Source organism: Coregonus lavaretus (genome assembly GCF_964263955.1).
Source record: "Coregonus lavaretus genome assembly, contig: HAP1_SCAFFOLD_616, whole genome shotgun sequence".
Lineage (NCBI taxonomy): Eukaryota > Metazoa > Chordata > Actinopteri > Salmoniformes > Salmonidae > Coregonus > Coregonus lavaretus.
In genome coordinates, this window is record NW_028162767.1 from 33225 (window position 1) to 53811 (window position 20587).

The 20587-nt window shown below is 44.7% G+C and overlaps 1 protein-coding gene across 1 annotated transcript; it reads right to left on the reverse strand.

The window, feature by feature from the left end:
* Positions 1-2155: 2155 nt before the first annotated feature.
* LOC311118892 (mitoferrin-2-like) lies at positions 2156-20218 on the reverse strand. Its single transcript, XM_084193654.1, has 4 exons — positions 19679-20218; positions 12046-12274; positions 11730-11786; positions 2156-6759 (listed from the first exon to the last, which is right to left on the reverse strand). The coding sequence occupies exons 1-4, from the start codon at positions 20030-20032 to the stop codon at positions 6176-6178; spliced, it is 1224 nt and encodes a 407-aa protein (XP_084049780.1). The 5' UTR covers positions 20033-20218; the 3' UTR covers positions 2156-6175.
* Positions 20219-20587: the final 369 nt, after the last annotated feature.

Consider the following 20587-nt stretch of genomic DNA (forward strand, 5'->3'; position numbering starts at 1 on the left):
GTATCCTAGTAATTTTATTCTAATGCAATGGATGATATAGGCTAGGCCCCACAAGCTATATTAGCATGGTACACCCTGGGCTGTTGTCTCTCTGGGTGCAATTCATAACCAGGATGACTGGATAGCCTAGACGTTCATCATTCTCTGTGTATTTCCAGGATACATTATTCTCGTGTAAAACATACAGGTAACTGCCAAAATAAAGGAAACAATATTATAAAGTGTCTTAGTAGAGCGTTGGGCCACCACGGGCTGCCAGAACAGCTTCAATGCGCCTTGGCATAGATTCTACAAGTGTCTGGAACTCCGTTGGAGGGATGCGACAGTTCTTCCAGCAGAAATTCCATAATTTGGTGTTTTGTTGATGGTGGTGGAAAACGCTGTCTCAGGCGCCACTAAAAAATCTCCCATAAGTGTTCAATTAGATTGAGATCTGGTGAATGACAAACACGCACACTTTAGACCACCTATGCTCCATTGAGATCCCTCTTTCAAAGTCACTAAAATATTTTCTAGTAATTGTAGCCAAAATAATGGTCAACTGGGCAGTTTTCTACATGAGTGTCCCGTGTAGCTCAGTTGGTAGAGCATGGCGCTTGCAACGCCAGGGTTGTGGGTTCGATTCCCACGGGGGGCCAGTATGAAAAATGTATGCACTCACTAACTGTAAGTCGCTCTGGATAAGAGCGTCTGCTAAATGACTAAAATGTAAATGAATGACCCTAAGCATGATGGGATGTTAATTGCTTAATTAACTCAGGAACCCCACCTGTGTGGTACAATATACTTTGTATCCCTCATGTACTCAAACGTTTCCTTTATTTTGGCAGCTAGCTGTATATCTCAATAGCTGGATATCATAGGGGTGCCGATACAGCTGACACACGCCATACTACCAAACTTCATTATGACGGATGTTATTTACACACCATCCACTCAAGGCTATGATGATGTGAGTTATTATATCTGCGTCCCAAATGACCCTATAGAGTACACTACTTTTGACTAGAGCCCCAATAGGCCCTGGTCTAAAGTAGTGCACTAATTAGGGAATAGGGTGCCATTTGGGATGCAACCATTGTCTGTGTGTGTTTGATCTGCCACCAGCTGCATCGTTGATTTAGATTTTAATTCCACATTAAACACCACTGACACACCATTTCACAGGCAGACAGACAGACAGTTACACAGAGAGAAAGAAGACACACTGGGTTTGTGAGGGGGAGGGAGGAGGGGTAGGGAGGGTTTGGAGGAGCAGGAGGCTGGTGGTATATTTGTCACAGTGTACTTGTGCTACTGTGTCAGTCTGACTGCACCTCACCCCCTGTCAAGGCCACATGATTCAGAAAATACTAAATGGTGGTAAAAGAAAGACTCTTCTGGGTATTTTAGGAATGTTTTAGACTAGTTAGAGAACTCCTCCATAGCATGAGGAAACGTATGAATGCATCCCAAATGGGACCATATTCCCCACATAGTGCACTACTTTTGATCAGAGCGCTATTGACTCTGGTCAAAATATATACACTATATAGGGAATAGGGTGCCATTGGGGACCTATGAGAACACATCCTATGAGTGAGTTCAAAACGTCTAAGCATAAAAAGGTGGAGTCTGTAATTTAGTTGACCTTGGCTGACGTGTGTTCTTGTCACTGTAGGAGATGGAGTCACATTGCTGTGCTGTGGAGACCGTGAACCAGGTGAGGACTAAGGTTGCAAAATTCAGGTAACTTTCTTAAAATTGCAACCTTTTCCAAAAATCCTGGTTGGAAGATTCCCAGATTTCCTGTTTATTCCAGGCATCTTCCAACCGAGATTTCTGGAAAACCTATTTTGGGAAAGTTACCAGAATTTTGCAACCCTAGTGAGCGCTGTCTTTAAAGTAACATGGATGCTAGACCATGAGATGTGTCATTTGAAATAAGGAGACATTCAACTCTTTTTTTACAAGTTACAAAAAACTGCTGAGAAGCAAAGAAAACAACAACAACAAAATTTGGGGGCAAGACCGGCCGCATCAGTATACAAACAAGTGCAATACGTTACAGATTGCAGCTTTAACATGAACTTTTCCAGTGTTTTACCGTTGAAATTACAGACATTTCTTACACAACATTTTCACGAAAATAAAGAGACGGACACATTGTAATGGATAATTTCTCTCCAGCACGTGGGGCGCAGCTGTCCCAAGAGAAGACCCTGCTTCTGCGAGGCGCTGCCCGTTAGCGACTATTTATTTACAATTCAAAATAATACAGGAAGAAGTTTCTTTCAATACAGATCAGTCCTCCTCTTCTCTAGCTTTTCCTAATTTTCATCACACCAAATTTCCCCACGCCCCTTTCTTTCAGTCTTTGGTTTCCACTCCCAAAACATTGCATATGGCAAGAAACACTCCTACAATCAACTATCTTTTCTCTCACCAACTCCTTTAAAGGGAAAGTTCAGTATTTTAGGAGCTAGCGATGGCTAAAGTTAGCTGACGTCTGTAGTGGCTGTTTAAAAAACTCTGAAGCATGATTAACAGTTTCTCCTGGCCCATAGACTACTTTCAGGATGAGGAACCATCTGACATAAAGTTGTAAAATAGTGAACTTCCCCTTTAAGTTAACTGGTAGTAGCATCATATTGAAGATGTTGTTCGCTACCTGTGTATTCAGTATGTTGTAGTAGGTTCTATAGGGTGCTGTTCTGGTGGCAGTTTCTACCTAGAGGTTCTATAGGGTGCTGTTCTGGTGGCAGTTTCTACCTAGAGGTTCTATAGGGTGCTGTTCTGGTGGCAGTTTCTACCTAGAGGTTCTATAGGGTGCTGTTCTGGTGGCAGTTTCTACCTAGAGGTTCTATAGGGTGCTGTTCTGGTGGCAGTTTCTACCTAGAGGTTCTATAGTGTGCTGTTCTGGGTGGCAGTTGGTTAGTCTGTGTGAGGGGGATATCATGCCAAGTAACCTATTACAAGGTTCCAAAAGTCCCATAACTTTCCCAAAATTCCAAGGTTTTCAATAATTCATTGTTGGGGGATTCAGGATTCCCTGCTTTTTCCCCTCATGAAAAGTTCCCCAGAATTTTGCAACCCTAATATGAAGGAACCTATATATTAATATTCACTTATCAGGTTGGTTCCAGAACAGTTGGCTGAAACTCTATTCCTTTACACCTAGAATGAGGTAATCTAGGATAGAGTAGTCCTATACACACATTTTATTTTCTGTAATAATATGGCTTCAGAAATGTGGGTTAGGTTCTAGCAGGACTTTGTATTTGTGCGTTTGACTCATGGCGGCTGATTGGAAGGCCATGTGTAGGTAGTAAATGTTGCTGTAAGTTACTATAGAATAAGTAACTACATGTATTTAAGTTACTATAGGATAAGTAACTACATGTATTTAAGTTACTATAGGATAAGTAACTACATGTATTTAAGTTACTATAGGATAAGTAACTACATGTATTTAAGTTACTATTAGTTACCACACGTAACTGTAAATTACTATAAGTGCTAGAAAGCGGTGTGTGTTCAGAAGGTTCCGTCCCAAACGGCACCGTATTCCCTATATAGTGCACTACTTTTGACCAGATACTTATGAGCCGTGGTCAAAAGTAGTACACTATATTAGGGGCCAGGATGCCATTTGGGATGCTGCACGCACTCTCAAGGGAAAGGTATTCTGCTCCACTAAGGCATCATCCTCAATGCCTTCAGTGTGTCATCATAATGCGCCCCAAAAGGCACCCTTTTCCTTTTCTAGTGCACTACATTTGACCAGATCCCTGTGGGCCCTGGTCAAAAGTAGCACACTATTAAGGGAATAGGGTGCCTTTTGAAACAAAGCCCATAACTCTCAACAGTCTGGTTCACTGGAGGTGTACAAGGGAGAAGAGTAGTACATCCTCATACCATCCTCACAGAGGTTGTCCCAAATGGCACATTATTCCCTATATGGTGTCCTACTTTGCACTCAATGTTCTAGAGCTTTGCACTCAATGTTCTAGAGCTTTGCACTCAATGTTCTAGAGTTTTGCACTCAATGTTCTAGAGCTTTGCACTCAATGTTCTAGAGCTTTGCACTCAATGTTCTAGAGCTTTGCACTCAATGTTCTAGAGCTTTGCACTCAATGTTCTAGAGCTTTGCACTCAATGTTCTAGAGCTTTGCACTCCCATTTTCCTTCTCTCTTCCTCAGTCAGTCAGTCACATCCACACACAGTCAGCACCACTGCCTTGATCAACTCCAATGTGTTAAGTTGAGTATTTCAAGTCAAAATACTTATATTCCTCAATGTATAAAATACAGGTGGAGACATAAGTTAACAAAAGCCATGCCACTATGTCAAAAATGGAAAAGGAAGCTATTGTTTTAAATAGCGTTGCATGAAACAATCTGTGGAATTTAATTCCTGTTTCAGAATGCCGAGATCTCAATACATAGTAAATAAATCTAGTCCAGTTGTAGTAGTGGCTATAGATCTCCTTAAAGCTGAATCCACTGACGCCAATCATCACCCAACACAGATGGCTTCACTTGGGCTACATCTCAATACTGTACCCTTCCTCCCAAAGTGCCCTTGTTCACTTCCCTTCACTGATTTGAAAGGAAATGACTGGTATAAGAAATATGGTGGAAACTCTGACTAGCCCATGCCTCCACCAACCCAATGCTATTAGATTTGTGGGAAGTGGTGAACGATTGAACATTTGCAGGTGAAAGTAGATATTATTGGGACTCACCCTTGGTTTTAGATCTGTCCATAAAGTCAATGGAGGGAGGATGAGACTCAAAGCCCCCTAGTGGTTATAGTAGGGAAATGCAGAACTATAAAATATAATACTAACAATATATACAGTAACCGGCCAGTTTATTAGGTACACCAAAATGAATCGCTCCTACAGACAGTGAGTCACATGGCTGGCTATATAAAGCAGGCAGACAGGCATCGAGGCATCCAGTTACTGTTCGATTAAACGTTAGAATGGGCAAAACGAGTGACCTAAGCGACTTAGAGCGTGGTATGATTGTCGGTGCCAAGCGCGCCGGATCCCGTATCTCAGAAACAGACGCCCTCCTGGGCTTTTCACGCACGACAGTGTCTCGGGTTTACCGAGAATAGTGCGACAAACAAAAAACATCCAGTCAGCGGCAGTCCTGTGGGCTAAAACAGCTCATTGACGAGAGAGGTCGAAGGAGAATGGCAAGAATCGTGCAAGCTAACAGGCGGGCCACAAACAGACAAATAACAGCGCAGTACAACAGTGGTGTGCAGAACGTCATCTCAGAACACACAACTTGTCGATCCTTGTCACAGATGGGCTATTGCAGCAGACGACCACACCTGGTTCCACTCCTATTAGCTAAAAACAAGAAGATACAGCTCCAGTGGGCATCATCATCATCATCACCAACACTTGACAATTGAGGAGTGGAACAACATCGCCTGGTCCGACAAATCCCAGTTCCTGTTGCGTCATGCTGATGGCAGATTCAGGATTTGGCGTAAATCCATTGACCCATCCTGCCTAGTGTCAACGGTACAGGCTGGTGGCAGTGGTGTACTGATGTGTGGAATGTTTCCTGGCACACGTTAGGTCCCTTGATACCAAACGAGCCGAAGAATTCAGGCTGTTCTGGAGGCAAATGGGGTCCGACCCGGTACTAGATGGGTATACCTAATAAACTGTCCGGTGAGAGTATATTTGAATTAAAGTGCCATGTATAGTATGTCTATAAACTAGGTGAAGGATGGGGGCTTTTTCTCCTATGTGAGGGGAGAAGTGGAGGTCAGGTCTAGATGGGATACAGCTTTTGGCAAATTTATGTCAATATTTTTTATTTTTTTTGAGTGCATTTTAGCTAGCCTTAACACTTTTCCTAACCTTAACCTCATTTTCCTAAACTGCTACGTCAATATTCCTAACCTACTGCGTAGGTTCTAAACCTGCTCCGTAAGGTGAATTTTGACAAAAAGCTTTATCTCTTCTAGATGACAACCACGAGGAGGGGGCTTTTATTTCCTGGTTAGTTTAGGACAAAGGGTCAGAGGTGGGGTTACTGTGGGGTGGTCATAGAGTCGGATAGAGGGGGCACTTTGCCAAAAGATAGGCAATGAGCCCTCTAGTACATCTCTATGGGGGTGGGTTCCTTGGGGGACATTTTGAGTGAAGGCCGTCCCTCCCTCTCTCTACTTCTCTCCGTCTCGGTGGTGCAGCCTTCTCTCGAACTGGCGCTTGGTGATGACGTATTTGAAGAACTCGTAGACGGACCAGCTGATGGCGGTGGAGGGCATCTGATAGATGATCCTGGCCTGGACGCCCTTAAAGAACGCCGCACCGCCCCCCATCCTGTACACAGTCCGGAACGCCTCCCCTAACCCCGAGATGTGGCGCCCCGCAGTGGCCGACGCCGTCCCTACACCTGCTCCAACCCCCACCGCTCCTGGGACCTCGGCATGGACCGCTAGAGCCTCCTGGGTGTTGAGGAGGGTCTTACAGACGTCCAGAGGGGTGGTGGCTGCGGCGGCGATGGCCCCGGCAAGCGCCCCGGAGATGACGTGCGAGGAGGGGTTGTACTGTCTGTGGGGGTTGAGCAGCTCCTGGAGGTACTCATAGGTCATGAAGTGGAGCGCCTGGAAGGGGACGTTCATGGTCAGCTGGGTGGTGTAGGAACGGTAGAAGGCCCCAGGGCCCTCGCGCTTCCAGATGGAGCCTACGCAGTCAGACACGCCGTGGTACGGGGAATTGTACATCTGCATACGCTGCTTCACCACTAGGGAGGGGGATAGAGAGCGAGAAGAGAGGGAGAGAAAGGGAGAGACTGTTTAGAAAGAAAAAGGAACAGAACAGATGATGAAAACACACTGGAGCTTTTAAAGTACACAACCAGACAGAGAGGAGGGGAAGGTCAGCCTAGAGGAAAAGGGAGAGGAGGGGAGGGTCAGCCTAGTGGAAAAGGGAGAGGAGGGGAGGGGAGGGTCAGCCTAGAGGAAAAGGGAGAGGAGGGGAGGGTCAGCCTAGTGGAAAAGGGAGAGGAGGGCAGGGGAGGGTCAGCCTAGAGGAAAAGGGAGAGGAGGGGAGGGTCAGCCTAGAGGAAAAGGGAGAGGAGGGGAGGGGAGGGTCAGCCTAGAGGAAAATGGAGAGGAGGGGAGGGGAGGGTCAGCCTAGAGGAAAATGGAGAGGAGGGGAGGGGAGGGTCAGCCTAGAGGAAAATGGAGAGGAGGGGAGGGGAGGGTCAGCCTAGTGGAAAAGGGAGAGGAGGGGAGGGGAGGGTCAGCCTAGAGGAAAAGGGAGAGGAGGGGAGGGTCAGCCTAGTGGAAAAGGGAGAGGAGGGGAGGGTCAGCCTAGAGGAAAAGGGAGAGGAGGGGAGGGTCAGCCTAGAGGAAAAGGGAGAGGAGGGGAGGGGAGGGTCAGCCTAGAGGAAAAGGGAGAGGAGGGGAGGGGAGGGTCAGCCTAGAGGAAAAGGGAGAGGAGGGGAGGGTCAGCCTAGTGGAAAAGGGAGAGGAGGGGAGGGTCAGCCTAGAGGAAAAGGGAGAGGAGAGGGTCAGCCTAGAGGGAGAGGAGAGGAGGGGAGGGTCAGCCTAGAGGAAAAGGGAGAGGAGGGGAGGGTCAGCCTAGAGGAAAAGGGAGAGGAGGGGAGGGTCAGCCTAGAGGAAAAGGGAGAGGAGGGGAGGGTCAGCCTAGAGGAAAAGGGAGAGGAGGGGAGGGTCAGCCTAGTGGAAAAGGGAGAGGAGGGGAGGGGAGGGTCAGCCTGGAGGAAAATGAAGAGGAGAGGAAGAAAGAACAGGTGATGACAGGACAGAAAATAAAATAATAGTTGAAAGGAAAAGAGAATCACATCTAGTCAAAACACAGATATTAGTGTGGTGGCTGAGATAACACCTGGAAGGCTTTTAATGAGGGTTACAGTTGAGGGACACACCATCTAGGGATCCCCACTGGAGCCAATAAGGAGGAGATGAAACCAGTCTCTAAAATGAAATGCTACTTAGGAAAGGAATTATGGAATTCAGAACACCAGAAAGTTCAAAGGGTCCAATACCGTCCCTAGTGACCCAGCCAGTGGACCAATGGTACAGCTGGCTGGCACACCTGGGCCCGGTCAGGTTGCTATGGAAACACCAACCACCATGGCCAGATGTATGTGAGCCAGCGGATGTTAACGCTATAGAGCTATACACTGAGGGAGCAGGATGTAAACACACAACGGTCCACTAATGACATTCACAGATGTGTGCTTCTGATGCCCCTTTAGTTAGATGATGCAAACCCTCGACACTGATCTAAGGCCAGTTTAGTTTTTCCTGCCCTAAAGGTCAAGGATAGGATATGACGAATGTAAGTTGATCCTAGATCTGTGCCTACAAGCAACTTCTACCCAGCTGTTGCTCCTTATGGAAACCCCCAGTCTCAGAGCTCCCCCTAGTGTCCTGTTTAGGGACTGTAGCAGTATATAAGAGTCATGGGGATTTGCTATAAATATCCAGACTGAGAAGGGATTACTGTTCTATTAATGTATCAGGGAGTCTGACGCTGCAGATATCTACAGTTTGCATCCCGGCTCAGGAGACATCACATTCCGGCTCAGGTGACATCACATCCCGGCTCAGGTGACATCACATCACTGTAGTGTACACAGTAGCACTATATATATATATATATATATATATATATATATAGCCACACAAGTAAATTAGCTTACAATGAAACATTTGCTTTCATATATTTAATGTTTATCATAAACCAGGTTTCCTTCCAACCTTTTTATGTGAGTAAAGTCCATACGTGGGATCTAGACAAGGTGGGATCTTTGGGTCTGTAAAATGTATTATGTGAGAAATGGTGATGAAAATGCTTTTATGCACTAATATTGATATAATAACCATCATATCAAAGTCAACTTGGAGTCACGTGATGACATGTGTGGTCCGCTCACTAAGACTCGTTGGGAAAGCATGCAGTTTATTAGGCTACAGATGAAATAAGTTATGATGAACATCACAGGGTGGTGAAAGTGCACAGTGATGAGCTTGCTGCTCTTTTCCAATAATGTATTTTTATTATCTAACCTTAATTTTATCAGGGAGTCATACTGAGACCAAGGTCTCTTTTACAGATGAGTCCTGAATTACAGAAATACACACATCAATATAAATACAAGCAGAAAGAAAAACATTGTCATAAAAAAGCAAACACATTGATCAGTAATAAGGTCCTCAATCAGCTTTCTGAATTACCCTTGAGGCACTAAACATCAAATGTAAGAACATTTTGAAGATTGTTCCACAAATAAGGTGCAAGAAAACTAAAAGCTGATTTACCTAACTCAGTACAGACCAAAGGAATTTCCATAATTAACCATCCCTGAGACCGGGTGTGGTAACTCGTATGTCTAAAGTTTAGTAAAGATGTTAGGTACAGTGGGACTTTTTAATGAATAAACATAGCAATGTATCAACCTACATGACATCAGAGGGCCAACCAACTTTCTGCTAGAGAATGCAGTGATTAGTACTTAAATTGTCACCCATAATAAAGTGCAGTGCGCTATGATAAACTGCATCTAACGGCTTTAATGAAGTGGCAGCTGCGTTCATATAGATGATGTCACCATAGTGTAGGACCGATAGGAACGTTGACTGAATAAACTGATTTCTACTATTTAGCGAGAGGCAGGACTTATTTCTATGGAAGCAGACCATTTTTATTCTCAGCTTCTTAACCAACTCATCAATATGCTTTTTTTAAAAGACAGCTTTTCATCTATACAGATGCCGAGATATTTGTAAGCAGGGACACGATCAATATGGACACCATCCAAAACGCATATGCTTAAATCAGTTATTTCTATGCGCTCTAGAGAACAACATACTTAGTTTCACCTGCATTCAGTACTAATTTCAGATTAATAAAGTTTATGTAATAAAATGAAGGCAGACTGTAGTTCAGATAGAGCCTGGTCAACCGTGGGGGCAATAGCATACACAGCAGTATGACTGGCATACACATGCAGGTTACAGTTCTTTTACAGACAAGTCGATATTGTTCATGTAAACAGTAAGCTGCATGTGAGCTAGGCAAGAAAGTTTAGAAATAGGGCGATAATTATTTAGGTCACAAGGACATACTGGGGGTCATATTCTGGTGACATGATGATTAATGCTTGGCTGCCGTTTGACAAATTAAAATAATCTTGCTCTTTTGTCCATAATAATCTCATAATCTAGGCTAGAGCCCTACACAGGCAGGATTATTAAACCCGAGCCCAACCTGCGACTTTCAGGCCCTACCCTACCCAGGCACGCTTGCTTCTGCCAAATTTAAGGCCCGGCCTGGCCCTGCCCGAAATCAGAAATAACTCTGTTAGTAAATCCATAAGCTGCTTCTCTCTGTCTGTCATTCGCTCCCTGCGCACAGCTCGCTCTGCATGCACTCTGCTCATGGAGGCTCCGAGTATCCATAGCAACGGCTCCGCTTGGGCTGCTCTGCTCAATGAAGAGACATGAGAGAGCAGTTAGCTGTTATCTACCTTTTCGTAACTCTAAACTCTGATAAAACTCAAGGATTATTATTTTCTGTAAAGTAATCTCTCCTGTTGAGGATGAAACACTTCTGACACCATGTTATGATCTTAGTCAGATGTCAATGTACTGCGCAGCAGAGCACGAGCAAATGGTTCAGCTTCAAAATGTTAGAGATCAATTTAGTGATACCGAGCCCTGCCCGTCCCATTTTTTGAATTTTTAGTCATTTAGCAGACGCTCTTATCCAGAGCGACTTACAGGAGCAATTAGGGTTAAGTGCCTTGCTCAAGGGCACGTCGACAGATTTTTCACCTAGTCAGCTCGGGGATTAGAACCAGCGACCTTTCGGTTACTGGCACAACGCTCTTAACCACTAAGCTACCTGCCACCCTAGCCCCCTAGTTATTGATGAAGAAACAGGCCCTACTCAGCCCTAACCAGAATGTCGGGACCCGTCGGGCTCTGGTCTGGTAGCAGAGCTCTAATGTAGGCTATACCTGCACTGTATCTGCCAGCTGTTGGCTAGAGCGCACGGGACAAGACCAGAGTGGGCACATTCGCAATGTAACGCAACAACTGTTTTTTTACAAAACCATCAGTAGAGTTGAAAATGTGATGGAAACCCATTTAACTTGTATTCTTTATTCGGTACATGGGAATTTAATGGTAAAGGTATTTTTATATGCACTATGTCTTCACACACAGCCTTTTATCCACAACAAGTCAATTTGATGGAAACATCTCTGTTGGGAAAATGCCCATGTTGTTTTTATGCAGATTTTAGAATATTCGCATGAAAATCTGTCGCCAGTTGGATGGAAACCTAGCTAGTGAAAGAATGTAGCCAGCTACATTTCCTAATGTTTTGCTTAAAGTTAATCTTGCATTTTAACTTTCTACTGGAGAAAAATGACACCAGAGGAAAAGTATCCTACACATCAGTCATGGCTGTCTGGTGATCCAATGACAAAAGCAAAGATATTTCATCCGAGTGGAGAAGTGCAACTGAAGCACGAAATTCCTCCTTTTACATTCATGATTTGGAGCGAACCCTGACGGAAGCCGAGCAATAAGGTATTTAGATCTGCGTTTACAAAACGCGGCAAGATATTTATTCTGCGTTTTATCTTTCCTTTTCTGCATGAAAAACGCAGAATCCTGTGTTAACGCGACCCCCTGCACACACACAGTTTGAACGTGCGCACACACACAGTTTTACCTTCTGCTGGGTTCATGATTGCATCATGGAGCACAGTGGCCATGCAGCCTGCCATTCCTGTTAGAAAGAGAGAGAACAGAGAGAGAACGAGAGAGGATAGATAGACAGAGAGGAGCGAGATGGTTGGTTACCAGTGACAAGTTTAATAAGCCAAAAACACACAGCAGAGGATGCTGCAACTTTCCTTCATACTTTTCCTTAATCTGTCTGTCTGTCTCTCAGTGACTGCTGGTCAAATTAGCAACATTGCTAATACCTCTAAGGTACAGTATGTACTTGTCAATGTCTCTGTGTGTGTGTCCCTGTAACACCGTACCATTAGCAAAGTGGCTGTTAGCTCCCGGGTGGACCATGTTGCTTAGTGAGAACTTTAGTTTCTCGTAACAGGCGAAGTAGAGAGCATGGGCTGGCCCTGCCCCTATCGCCATGACGTTCAGCCCCCTCACAGGCCGCCACACCCCCTCTGTACGCACGATCTGACGCAGCGCGTCCATTACATTACGGTAACGTGCCCCCGGCTCGGGCTGCAGGCTCTGCATCCGCGTCTAGAGACGGAGGGAGAGAGGGAGGGAGGGGGGAGAGAGGGAGGGAGGGGGGAGAGAGGGAGGGAGGGGGGAGAGAGGGAGGGAGGGGGGAGAGAGGGGGGATGAGGGAGAGGAAGAATGTAGAAGAGGAGGAGGAGAGAGACGAGGGAAAAGGGCATCATGGTCAATCAACTCTTTCAATTTCACATAAATAGTCTGATTGGTGGGTCAACTGATCAATGAAAACTAAGAGTGTAGTCACAGTGCAGCTGACTAGGTTCAATACACTAGACGTTTCTCTGTACAGCCTAACAGTATGTTCCTGTTTACTGCAGGCCAGGCATTCACGCGATCGTCCTCACAAACCATTGGATAAATCCAAAGTCAACTAACTTGATTCACACACACACACTATACAGAGTAACTTCCGGACACAAACCAACAACTATTAAAATCTGGACCATAACTATGGCTCAAAGTCAGGTAGGTAGGTAGACATCACAACGCCACACATCACAATGCCAAGCCATAATAACTAGGCCTAAGGCTATTGGGTCGCTCCCCTCTGTCAACAGGGCACCATTCACTGTGTCACAACAGAACAATGCTATGTACGGGAAGGATGGAGCAATAACCAAACTTTGGAGATTGCGTCATGAGTAGAATATACTCCTTTGTCCACAGTCACAGAGGACACCAAGACAGAAGGATGGGGAAATTACTTCTGGAGGGGAGGGATGGAAATTTCCACTCATGACGGCACACACTTCAGGGAAATGGAAAGTCAGAATGACTGTGCAGAAACAGTGTTGTTGTCTTTTTTTCCTTTTTTACACGAGGACCTAAAAGACTGCCAACTATTATGGTTTCTAAAGTTGTTTCAAATGTGTTTCTTTGCAATGACAGATTGCATAGGCCTACCATTTTAAAGGCCATTTCTGCGACTCCCCATGTAGGCCTAGCACGTAAGTCTCAGAACCAATACAACAGTGTTAGATAGACCTCAGCACCAGTCTGTCCTTGGCTTCCCACTCCAACCCATGTTACTAGAAACACTAAGCTAACAGTTACCACTATCTCTACAGAATCAGAAGTACTATGATGTTTATTTCCATTTTACTGCCGTGTTAGTTGTCATGAGGCGTTATCTACGACCTGTGGAAGTTGCAGTGCTCACGCACAAACACGCAATGTTTGCATTGTGTCTACAGCAAGATCAAGGTATCAGGGACAACGTTCCACGTTCAGCCCACACTCCACTCCATGAAATGGAAACAGCAGAACGCACACGGTTGCATAATGTTCATTTGACTAGACTTAGCATTACCATGGTATAGCTCGATAGCTGAGAGTCCAGCTTTAGGGTTGAGGGTGAAATTAAAGGGATAGGGGTTAACTTTAAAACAGCCGAATCTCCTGGGAAAGTCCCCCTTTTCTGAATTAGTTATTGCCCTCTCCCTCTTTCCCCTCGTCCTTCTCATCTCTCCATTATCTTGAGAAGCCCTAGATCTGCAGCCCAGTTAGACCACAGCCCATGCAACAACAGTGTGACACCAGATTACAGTATAGAGGATTGGGAAACCAACTAAACATATTAGTAGTCTTTCTCTCCTGTATGAAAAGGGTTGCATTCCAAATGTCACCCTGTTGCATAGCCTATTTTTCACTACCTTTGACTGGATACCTACTGTCAGGGCCTTGGTCAAGTAGTGCACTATAGAGGGAATATGATGCTATTTGGGATGCACAAAAACAGTGTTTGGCTTTATCTTGAGGAAAGTTATGGTTGTCTTGGCTGCCATTGACCCTCCATGTTGGTTTATACTCAACTCAAGCGCTCATGGTTGTTATAACACTCGTTATCATGGTTTGCCGTCAAGTGTTTTGGGGCTTTGATCATCATGGCTTGCCAACTGCCATTCCTCTTCGCTGTCACAGTGACCTCAATATAAAACTGTCTCATCAGATCCGATACCACATTTATAAGTTACTACCATCGTTCATTCATTTATACCAGGATTGATTCTTATTGTTAATCATTTAAAGGTCTAGCCTAATCATGCTCTACTGTATCTCTCCAGCTTTCTGTGGTGGTCCTCTGTAGCTCAGCTGGTAGAGCACGGCGCTTGTAACGCCAGGGTAGTGGGTTCGATCCCCGGGACCACCCATACACAAAAATGTATGCACGCATGACTTTAAGTCGCTTTGGATAAAAGCGTCTGCTAAGTGGCATATTATTATTATTCTGAAATTGGCCCATTCAGCTACAGTACAGAACCTAACTGGAAATCATGTAACTACACCGACGATGCCAGGCCCAAGTCAACCAGTGTTACAGCACCTATAGCCCAGTGTTACAGCACCTATAGCCCAGTGTTACAGCACCTACAGCCCAGTGTTACAGCACCTACAGCCCAGTGTTACAGCACCTACAGCCCAGTGTTACTGCACCTACAGCCCAGTGTTACAGCACCTACAGCCCAGTGTTACAGCACCTACAGCCCAGTGTTACAGCACCTACAGCCCAGTGTTACAGCACCTACAGCCCAGTGTTACAGCACCTACAGCCCAGTGTTACAGCACCTACAGCCCAGTGTTACAGCACCTACAGCCCAGTGTTACAGCACCTACAGCCCAGTGTTACAGCACCAATAGCCCAGTGTTACAGCACCTATAGCCTAGTGTTACAGCACCTACAGCCCAGTGTTACAGCACCTACAGCCCAGTGTTACAGCACCTATAGCCCAGTGTTACTGCACCTATAGCCCAGTGTTACTGCACCTATAGCCCAGTGTTACAGCACCTACAGCCCAGTGTTACTGCACCTATAGCCCAGTGTTACAGCACCTACAGCCCAGTGTTACTGCACCTATAGCCCAGTGTTACAGCACCTACAGCCCAGTGTTACTGCACCTATAGCCCAGTGTTACAGCACCTACAGCCCAGTGTTACTGCACCTATAGCCCAGTGTTACAGCACCTATAGCCCAGTGTTACAGCACCTACAGCCCAGTGTTACAGCACCTACAGCCCAGTGTTACAGCACCTACAGCCCAGTGTTACAGCACCTACAGCCCAGTGTTACAGCACCTACAGCCCAGTGTTACAGCACCTACAGCCCAGTGTTACAGCACCTACAGCCCAGTGTTACAGCACCTACAGCCCAGTGTTACTGCACCTACAGCCTAACTGATACAGTGCCAAGCTAGATAACAGGCCAGACATGTCTTCTAGCTAATGGGAAGGACCTTTAGAAGTCATGGGTCGTATTCAACAGGAACCAGTGACGAGAAACTGCTCCTCGGCTCAGAACAACAGGGTGTGTGCGTCCCAAATGGCACCCTATGCCCTGCATAGTGCACTACGTTTGACCAGAGCCCTATGCACTACAAAAGGAATAGGATGTCATTTGAAACACAGCCAGACAGTGACACACCTCATAAGAGGTCTCAGCAGCAATGAGGAAATGGTTATTTTGAAATCTATGAGGAAACAGAGAGAATGAGGAAACAGAGAGAAATAGGAAGGAATGAGCGCCAACGCAAGTTCCTTTATTTAACCATGAGTGACGTCTGTCAGAGTACTGTTTCAACAAGGCAGGAATCTGGGTTAGGAAAACAAACCAGATCAATGAGGAAGTAGTCTCCTAACTAGTCCATTACCATCATTATCATCCTTACAACAACCCACCGACTTCCTTGAGACACGGCCCTAGTAAATGAGTGACAGGTCAGAGAACAGTGAAAATACAGTGCCTTGCCTTCAGCAAGTATTCACACCCCTTGACCTTTTCCACATTTTGTTGTACTACAGTCTCAATTTAAATTGGATTACAATTGAGATTTTGTGTCCCTGGCCTACACACAATATCCCATAATGTCAAAGTGGAATTATTTTATAATTTTTTACAAATTACTTCAAAATGAAACGCTGAAATGTCTTGAGTAAATAAGTATTCAAACTGTTTGTTATGGTAAGCCTAAATACATTAAGGTGTAAAAATGTGCTTAAGTCACATAATAAGTTACATGGACTTAAACACTGTGCAATAGTGTTTAACATCATTTCTGAACGACTACCTCATCTCTGTACCCCACACATACAATTATCTGTAAGGTCCCTCAGTCAAGTAGTGACTGTAGCTCAGCTGGTAGAGCACGGCGCTTGTAACGCCAAGGTAGTGGGTTCGATCCCCGGGACCACCCATACACACACAAAAAAAAATGTATGCACGCATGACTGTAAGTCACTTTGGATAAAAGCGTCTGCTAAATGGCATATTATTATTATTATATTATAAACACCGATTCAACTATAAAGAACGAGGAGGGTTTCCAATGCCTCGCAAAGGAGGGCACCTATTGGTAGATGGGTAAAAAAAAAAAAGCAGACATTGAATATCCCTTTGAGCATGGTGAAGTTATTCATTACATTTTGGATAGTGTATCAATACATCCAGTCACTACAAAGATACATCCTTCCTAAGTCAGTTGGCGGAGAGGAATGAAACCGCTCAGGGATTTCACCATGAGTCCAATGGTGACTTTCAAACAGTTAAAGTTTAATGACTGCGATAGAAGAAAACTGAGGATGGATCAACGACATTGTAGTTACTCCACAATACTAACCTAAATGACAGAGTGAAAAGGAAGCCTGTGCAGAATAACACATATTCCAAAACATGCATCTGTTACAATAAGGCACTAAAGTAAAATTTCAAATAATGTGACAAATAAATTCACTTTATGTTCATAATATAAAGCGTTAAGTTTGTGGCAAATCCAACACAACACTCACTGAGTACCACTCTTCATATTTTCAAACTCAGGGGTGTGAATACCTATGTAAATTAGATATTTCTGTATTTCATTTGCAAACATATCTAAGAACATGTCTCACTTTGTCAATATGGGTTATTGTGTGTAGACGGGTGAGAAAAAATAATCAATTTCATCAATTTTGAATTCAGGCTGTAACACAACAAAATGTGGAATAAGTCAAGAGGTATTAATACTTTCTGAAGGCACTGTACATGATGGTTGGCCAGGGCTCCAACGCTTTCAACCATTAATAACTGATTTAAGGCAGACTGCCCAGGGCCAAAAGCAGAGACCATGGGACAGAGGTATTCTAAACCAAAGGGTACGGGTGTACGTACCATGGCTGTATAGGACAGGGCTGGAAGCTTCAAGTCTGTGGAAGTCTGCACACTTTTATAGGACTCTTTATTAAAAGGCCCAGTGCAGTCAAAATTAAGCTTTTCCTGTGTTTTATATATACACTACCAGTCAAAAGTTTTAGAACACCTACTCATTCAAGGATGTTTCTTTATTTTTACTATTTTCTACATTGTAGAATAATAGTGAAGACATCAAAACTATGAAATAACACATATGGAATCATGTAGTAACCAAACAAGTGTTAAACAAATCAAAGTATATTTTATATTTGCGATTCTTCAAATAGCCACCCTTTGCCTTGATGATAGCTTTGCACACTCTTGGCATTCTCTCAACCAGCTTCTTGAGGTAGTCACCTGGAATGCATTTGAATTAACAGGTGTGCCTTCTTAAAAAGTTAATTTGTGGAATTTATTTCCTTCTTAATGCGTTTGAGCCAATCAGTTGTGTTGAGGGGGGGGGGGGGGTTACAGAAGATAGCCCTATTTGGTAAAAGACCAAGTCCATATTATGGCAAGAACAGCTCAAATAAGCAAAGAGAAACGACAGCCCATCATTACTTTAAGACATGAAGGTCAGTCAATACGGAACATTTCAAGAACTTTGAACGTTTCTTCAAGTGCAGTCGTTTTTCTATTTGGCTGGCTACACCATGTGCTTGTGGAAAACAATAGGTATTCTAGACCAAAGGGTATGGGTGTATCATGGTAGTATGGGCAGGGTTATAAGGTAACAGAGGATATAGGTGTTCAGTGGAGGTTCTAATTCTACAACCTATTAATCTGTCCAGGTGGTTAGCGGTCAGGGGTGAGGACAGCCAACAGGTGCCAAACCCTGTTTAGACTAGAACTAGTTGGTTTAGTCAGTGGCTGGACAAAGTTCAGATACACAACCTAGCAAATGGGGCTATGCAGATATGCATAGGATGAACTGAAAACTCCATGTTGAGTTGAGAATCAATGGTATCCATTCTATAAAATAGCAATATTTCTAATCGGCAATTCTGTTTCAGTGAACACTCAACAGGTAATAACAAGTAAAAGCTTCTAATCATGTGCAACAGCAACAACAACAGTAGCCTAACTGACATCAGTGAGTAGACAGAGGAGTCTATTGACTATCTCCAATCCAGTGCCTTGTGACCAACACTAACCAAATACTTTCACTTCTCCACCGAGGAGGATTATGAAACAAAGTGGTGATTATGCTCTAGCCTAGCTCGCTACTGGTATAGTTTCAATGACAGCCATACAACTTTATGTAGCTTTATGTAGCTTTATAGTATTAGCTAGTGTTGCTGCTCCAAAACAAACATGTGTCATATAGTTAGATAGACAAGCTTCAATGCATTATAGTTGGGAGACTAGGGATGTATACAGTGTTTGAGGCAAGTGTACAACTAACTAGGCCCTACATAGGTACCAGTGGAGGCTGCTTAGGGGAGGACAGCTCATAATAATGGCTGGAATGGAGTGGTATCAAACACATGAAAACCCATGTGTTTGATACCATTCCATTCACTCCATTCCGTCCATTATTATGAGCCATCCTCCCCTCAGCAGCCTCCACTGATAGGTACATAAGTGCCCTTCGTGGGATACTTGGTTAGCTAGCTACATTACACACACGTCTTAATTTACATATTTGTGACGTAACCTGGCTGGCTGCTCTCCACTCTTGTGCTAGCGCACGAGCTAATGCTGTCGGCCAGCTATCATTAGGATGTTAGCTAACGAGGTTAATGATTAACCTTGGTTTAAAAGTACGACTACATTGAAGAATAAGATAAACGAGCAGCCAAAATCCTTATTTTGCTACATATGTCACTTTCACCTTCGCTAGTTCGCAACCTACTCGAGCTCAGGCTTGGGCCTACCTACGGAATTTATGTCAACAACGGCTGAGATTCTGAATAACACGATTTGTTAACAAACATAACTAGTTAGCAAGTTAAACAACTGATGGTGGCTCTTCTGACAACGTAAAGTTCTCTGGGGAATGTGTATATGTGTTATTTTAGCTACATTTGTGTGCAGACGTGGTGTATCTATAGAATTAACGGTAGTTAGCTAACTATTCCTCCCCCCTTTCCATTCTGAAATAACTGGGAACAGAGAGCTAGCCTCTGAGACACCGTTAACCTACACACTAACAAACAAGGGCCTGGCCAAAGGCTATTTTGCATGTTGACTAGTTAGCCAACTTGTTGTCATTGAGTAATTAGTGACATTATCATCTTCCTTTACCTTAACACAGTCGATGGGATACATTAGGCAGTGTTCCATGATGCCAGCCACGGCGCCGGCTAACATGTGTGTACTGGTGGCGACACCCTGGGGGAGCCCCTCATAGTCTATTTCGGTCTCGATAGCAGCCACCGTGGGCTCCGGGGCTGCTCGAAGTTGCAACACCGCAGCAAAGTCCGGTTCCGCTGTTATCCGTGGCGGTGACAGACCACCAACAAACCCCTCCGTAGCGTCCAAAATCCTCCCGCCGAGCCATCGAATGTCTGCCCCTGCAGCTCCAGCAGTAACCCCGGCATCGACGCTTGGTGTGTCCACGGACATTCTCCGCCTGGACACGAAACCATTCGCTTCCATGCAGAGACGATATAGTTAAGTCCAAGTTGCGCGGTTATTCCTCGGTGTCTCCTCTTTTCAAAGTCGACACTTTAGCCACCCGTCTCTGAGGGTAGCTCCAGCCGAGGACGGGCCGCACAACAGACAGACACTGCGGATCAAGCAAGGGGAGACTAAAGTCGGCGTGGCGAATGCATTGGGCGGACTAGGTAGGGAAGAGGAGAGGGCTTGTCAGTAAGTCACGCCGGAAACGGTTACATGATTGGGTATTTCCCCGGCCAATCCTTATGAAATATGGGATGAATCCCAGCGATTGGCTGTTTTGCCGTGTAATTATTCATAAAATAAGGCGGGAATAGACGAAAGGGGCGGGACATGGAAGGCTGACAATTTTATAAGCTCCCTTTTCGCAACCACAGCAGTCACGTTTTACTGTAGTTGTTGCCGAATGTGGGTAAATGTAATCACTACGAAGGTCAATAACTTGACTCCAACGACATGCATCAGCGCTTCTTTCTCTTAGGGTTTAGCTATATTAAAATGTGTCCCCAACACTGGCTTCGAAGGTCATCACTG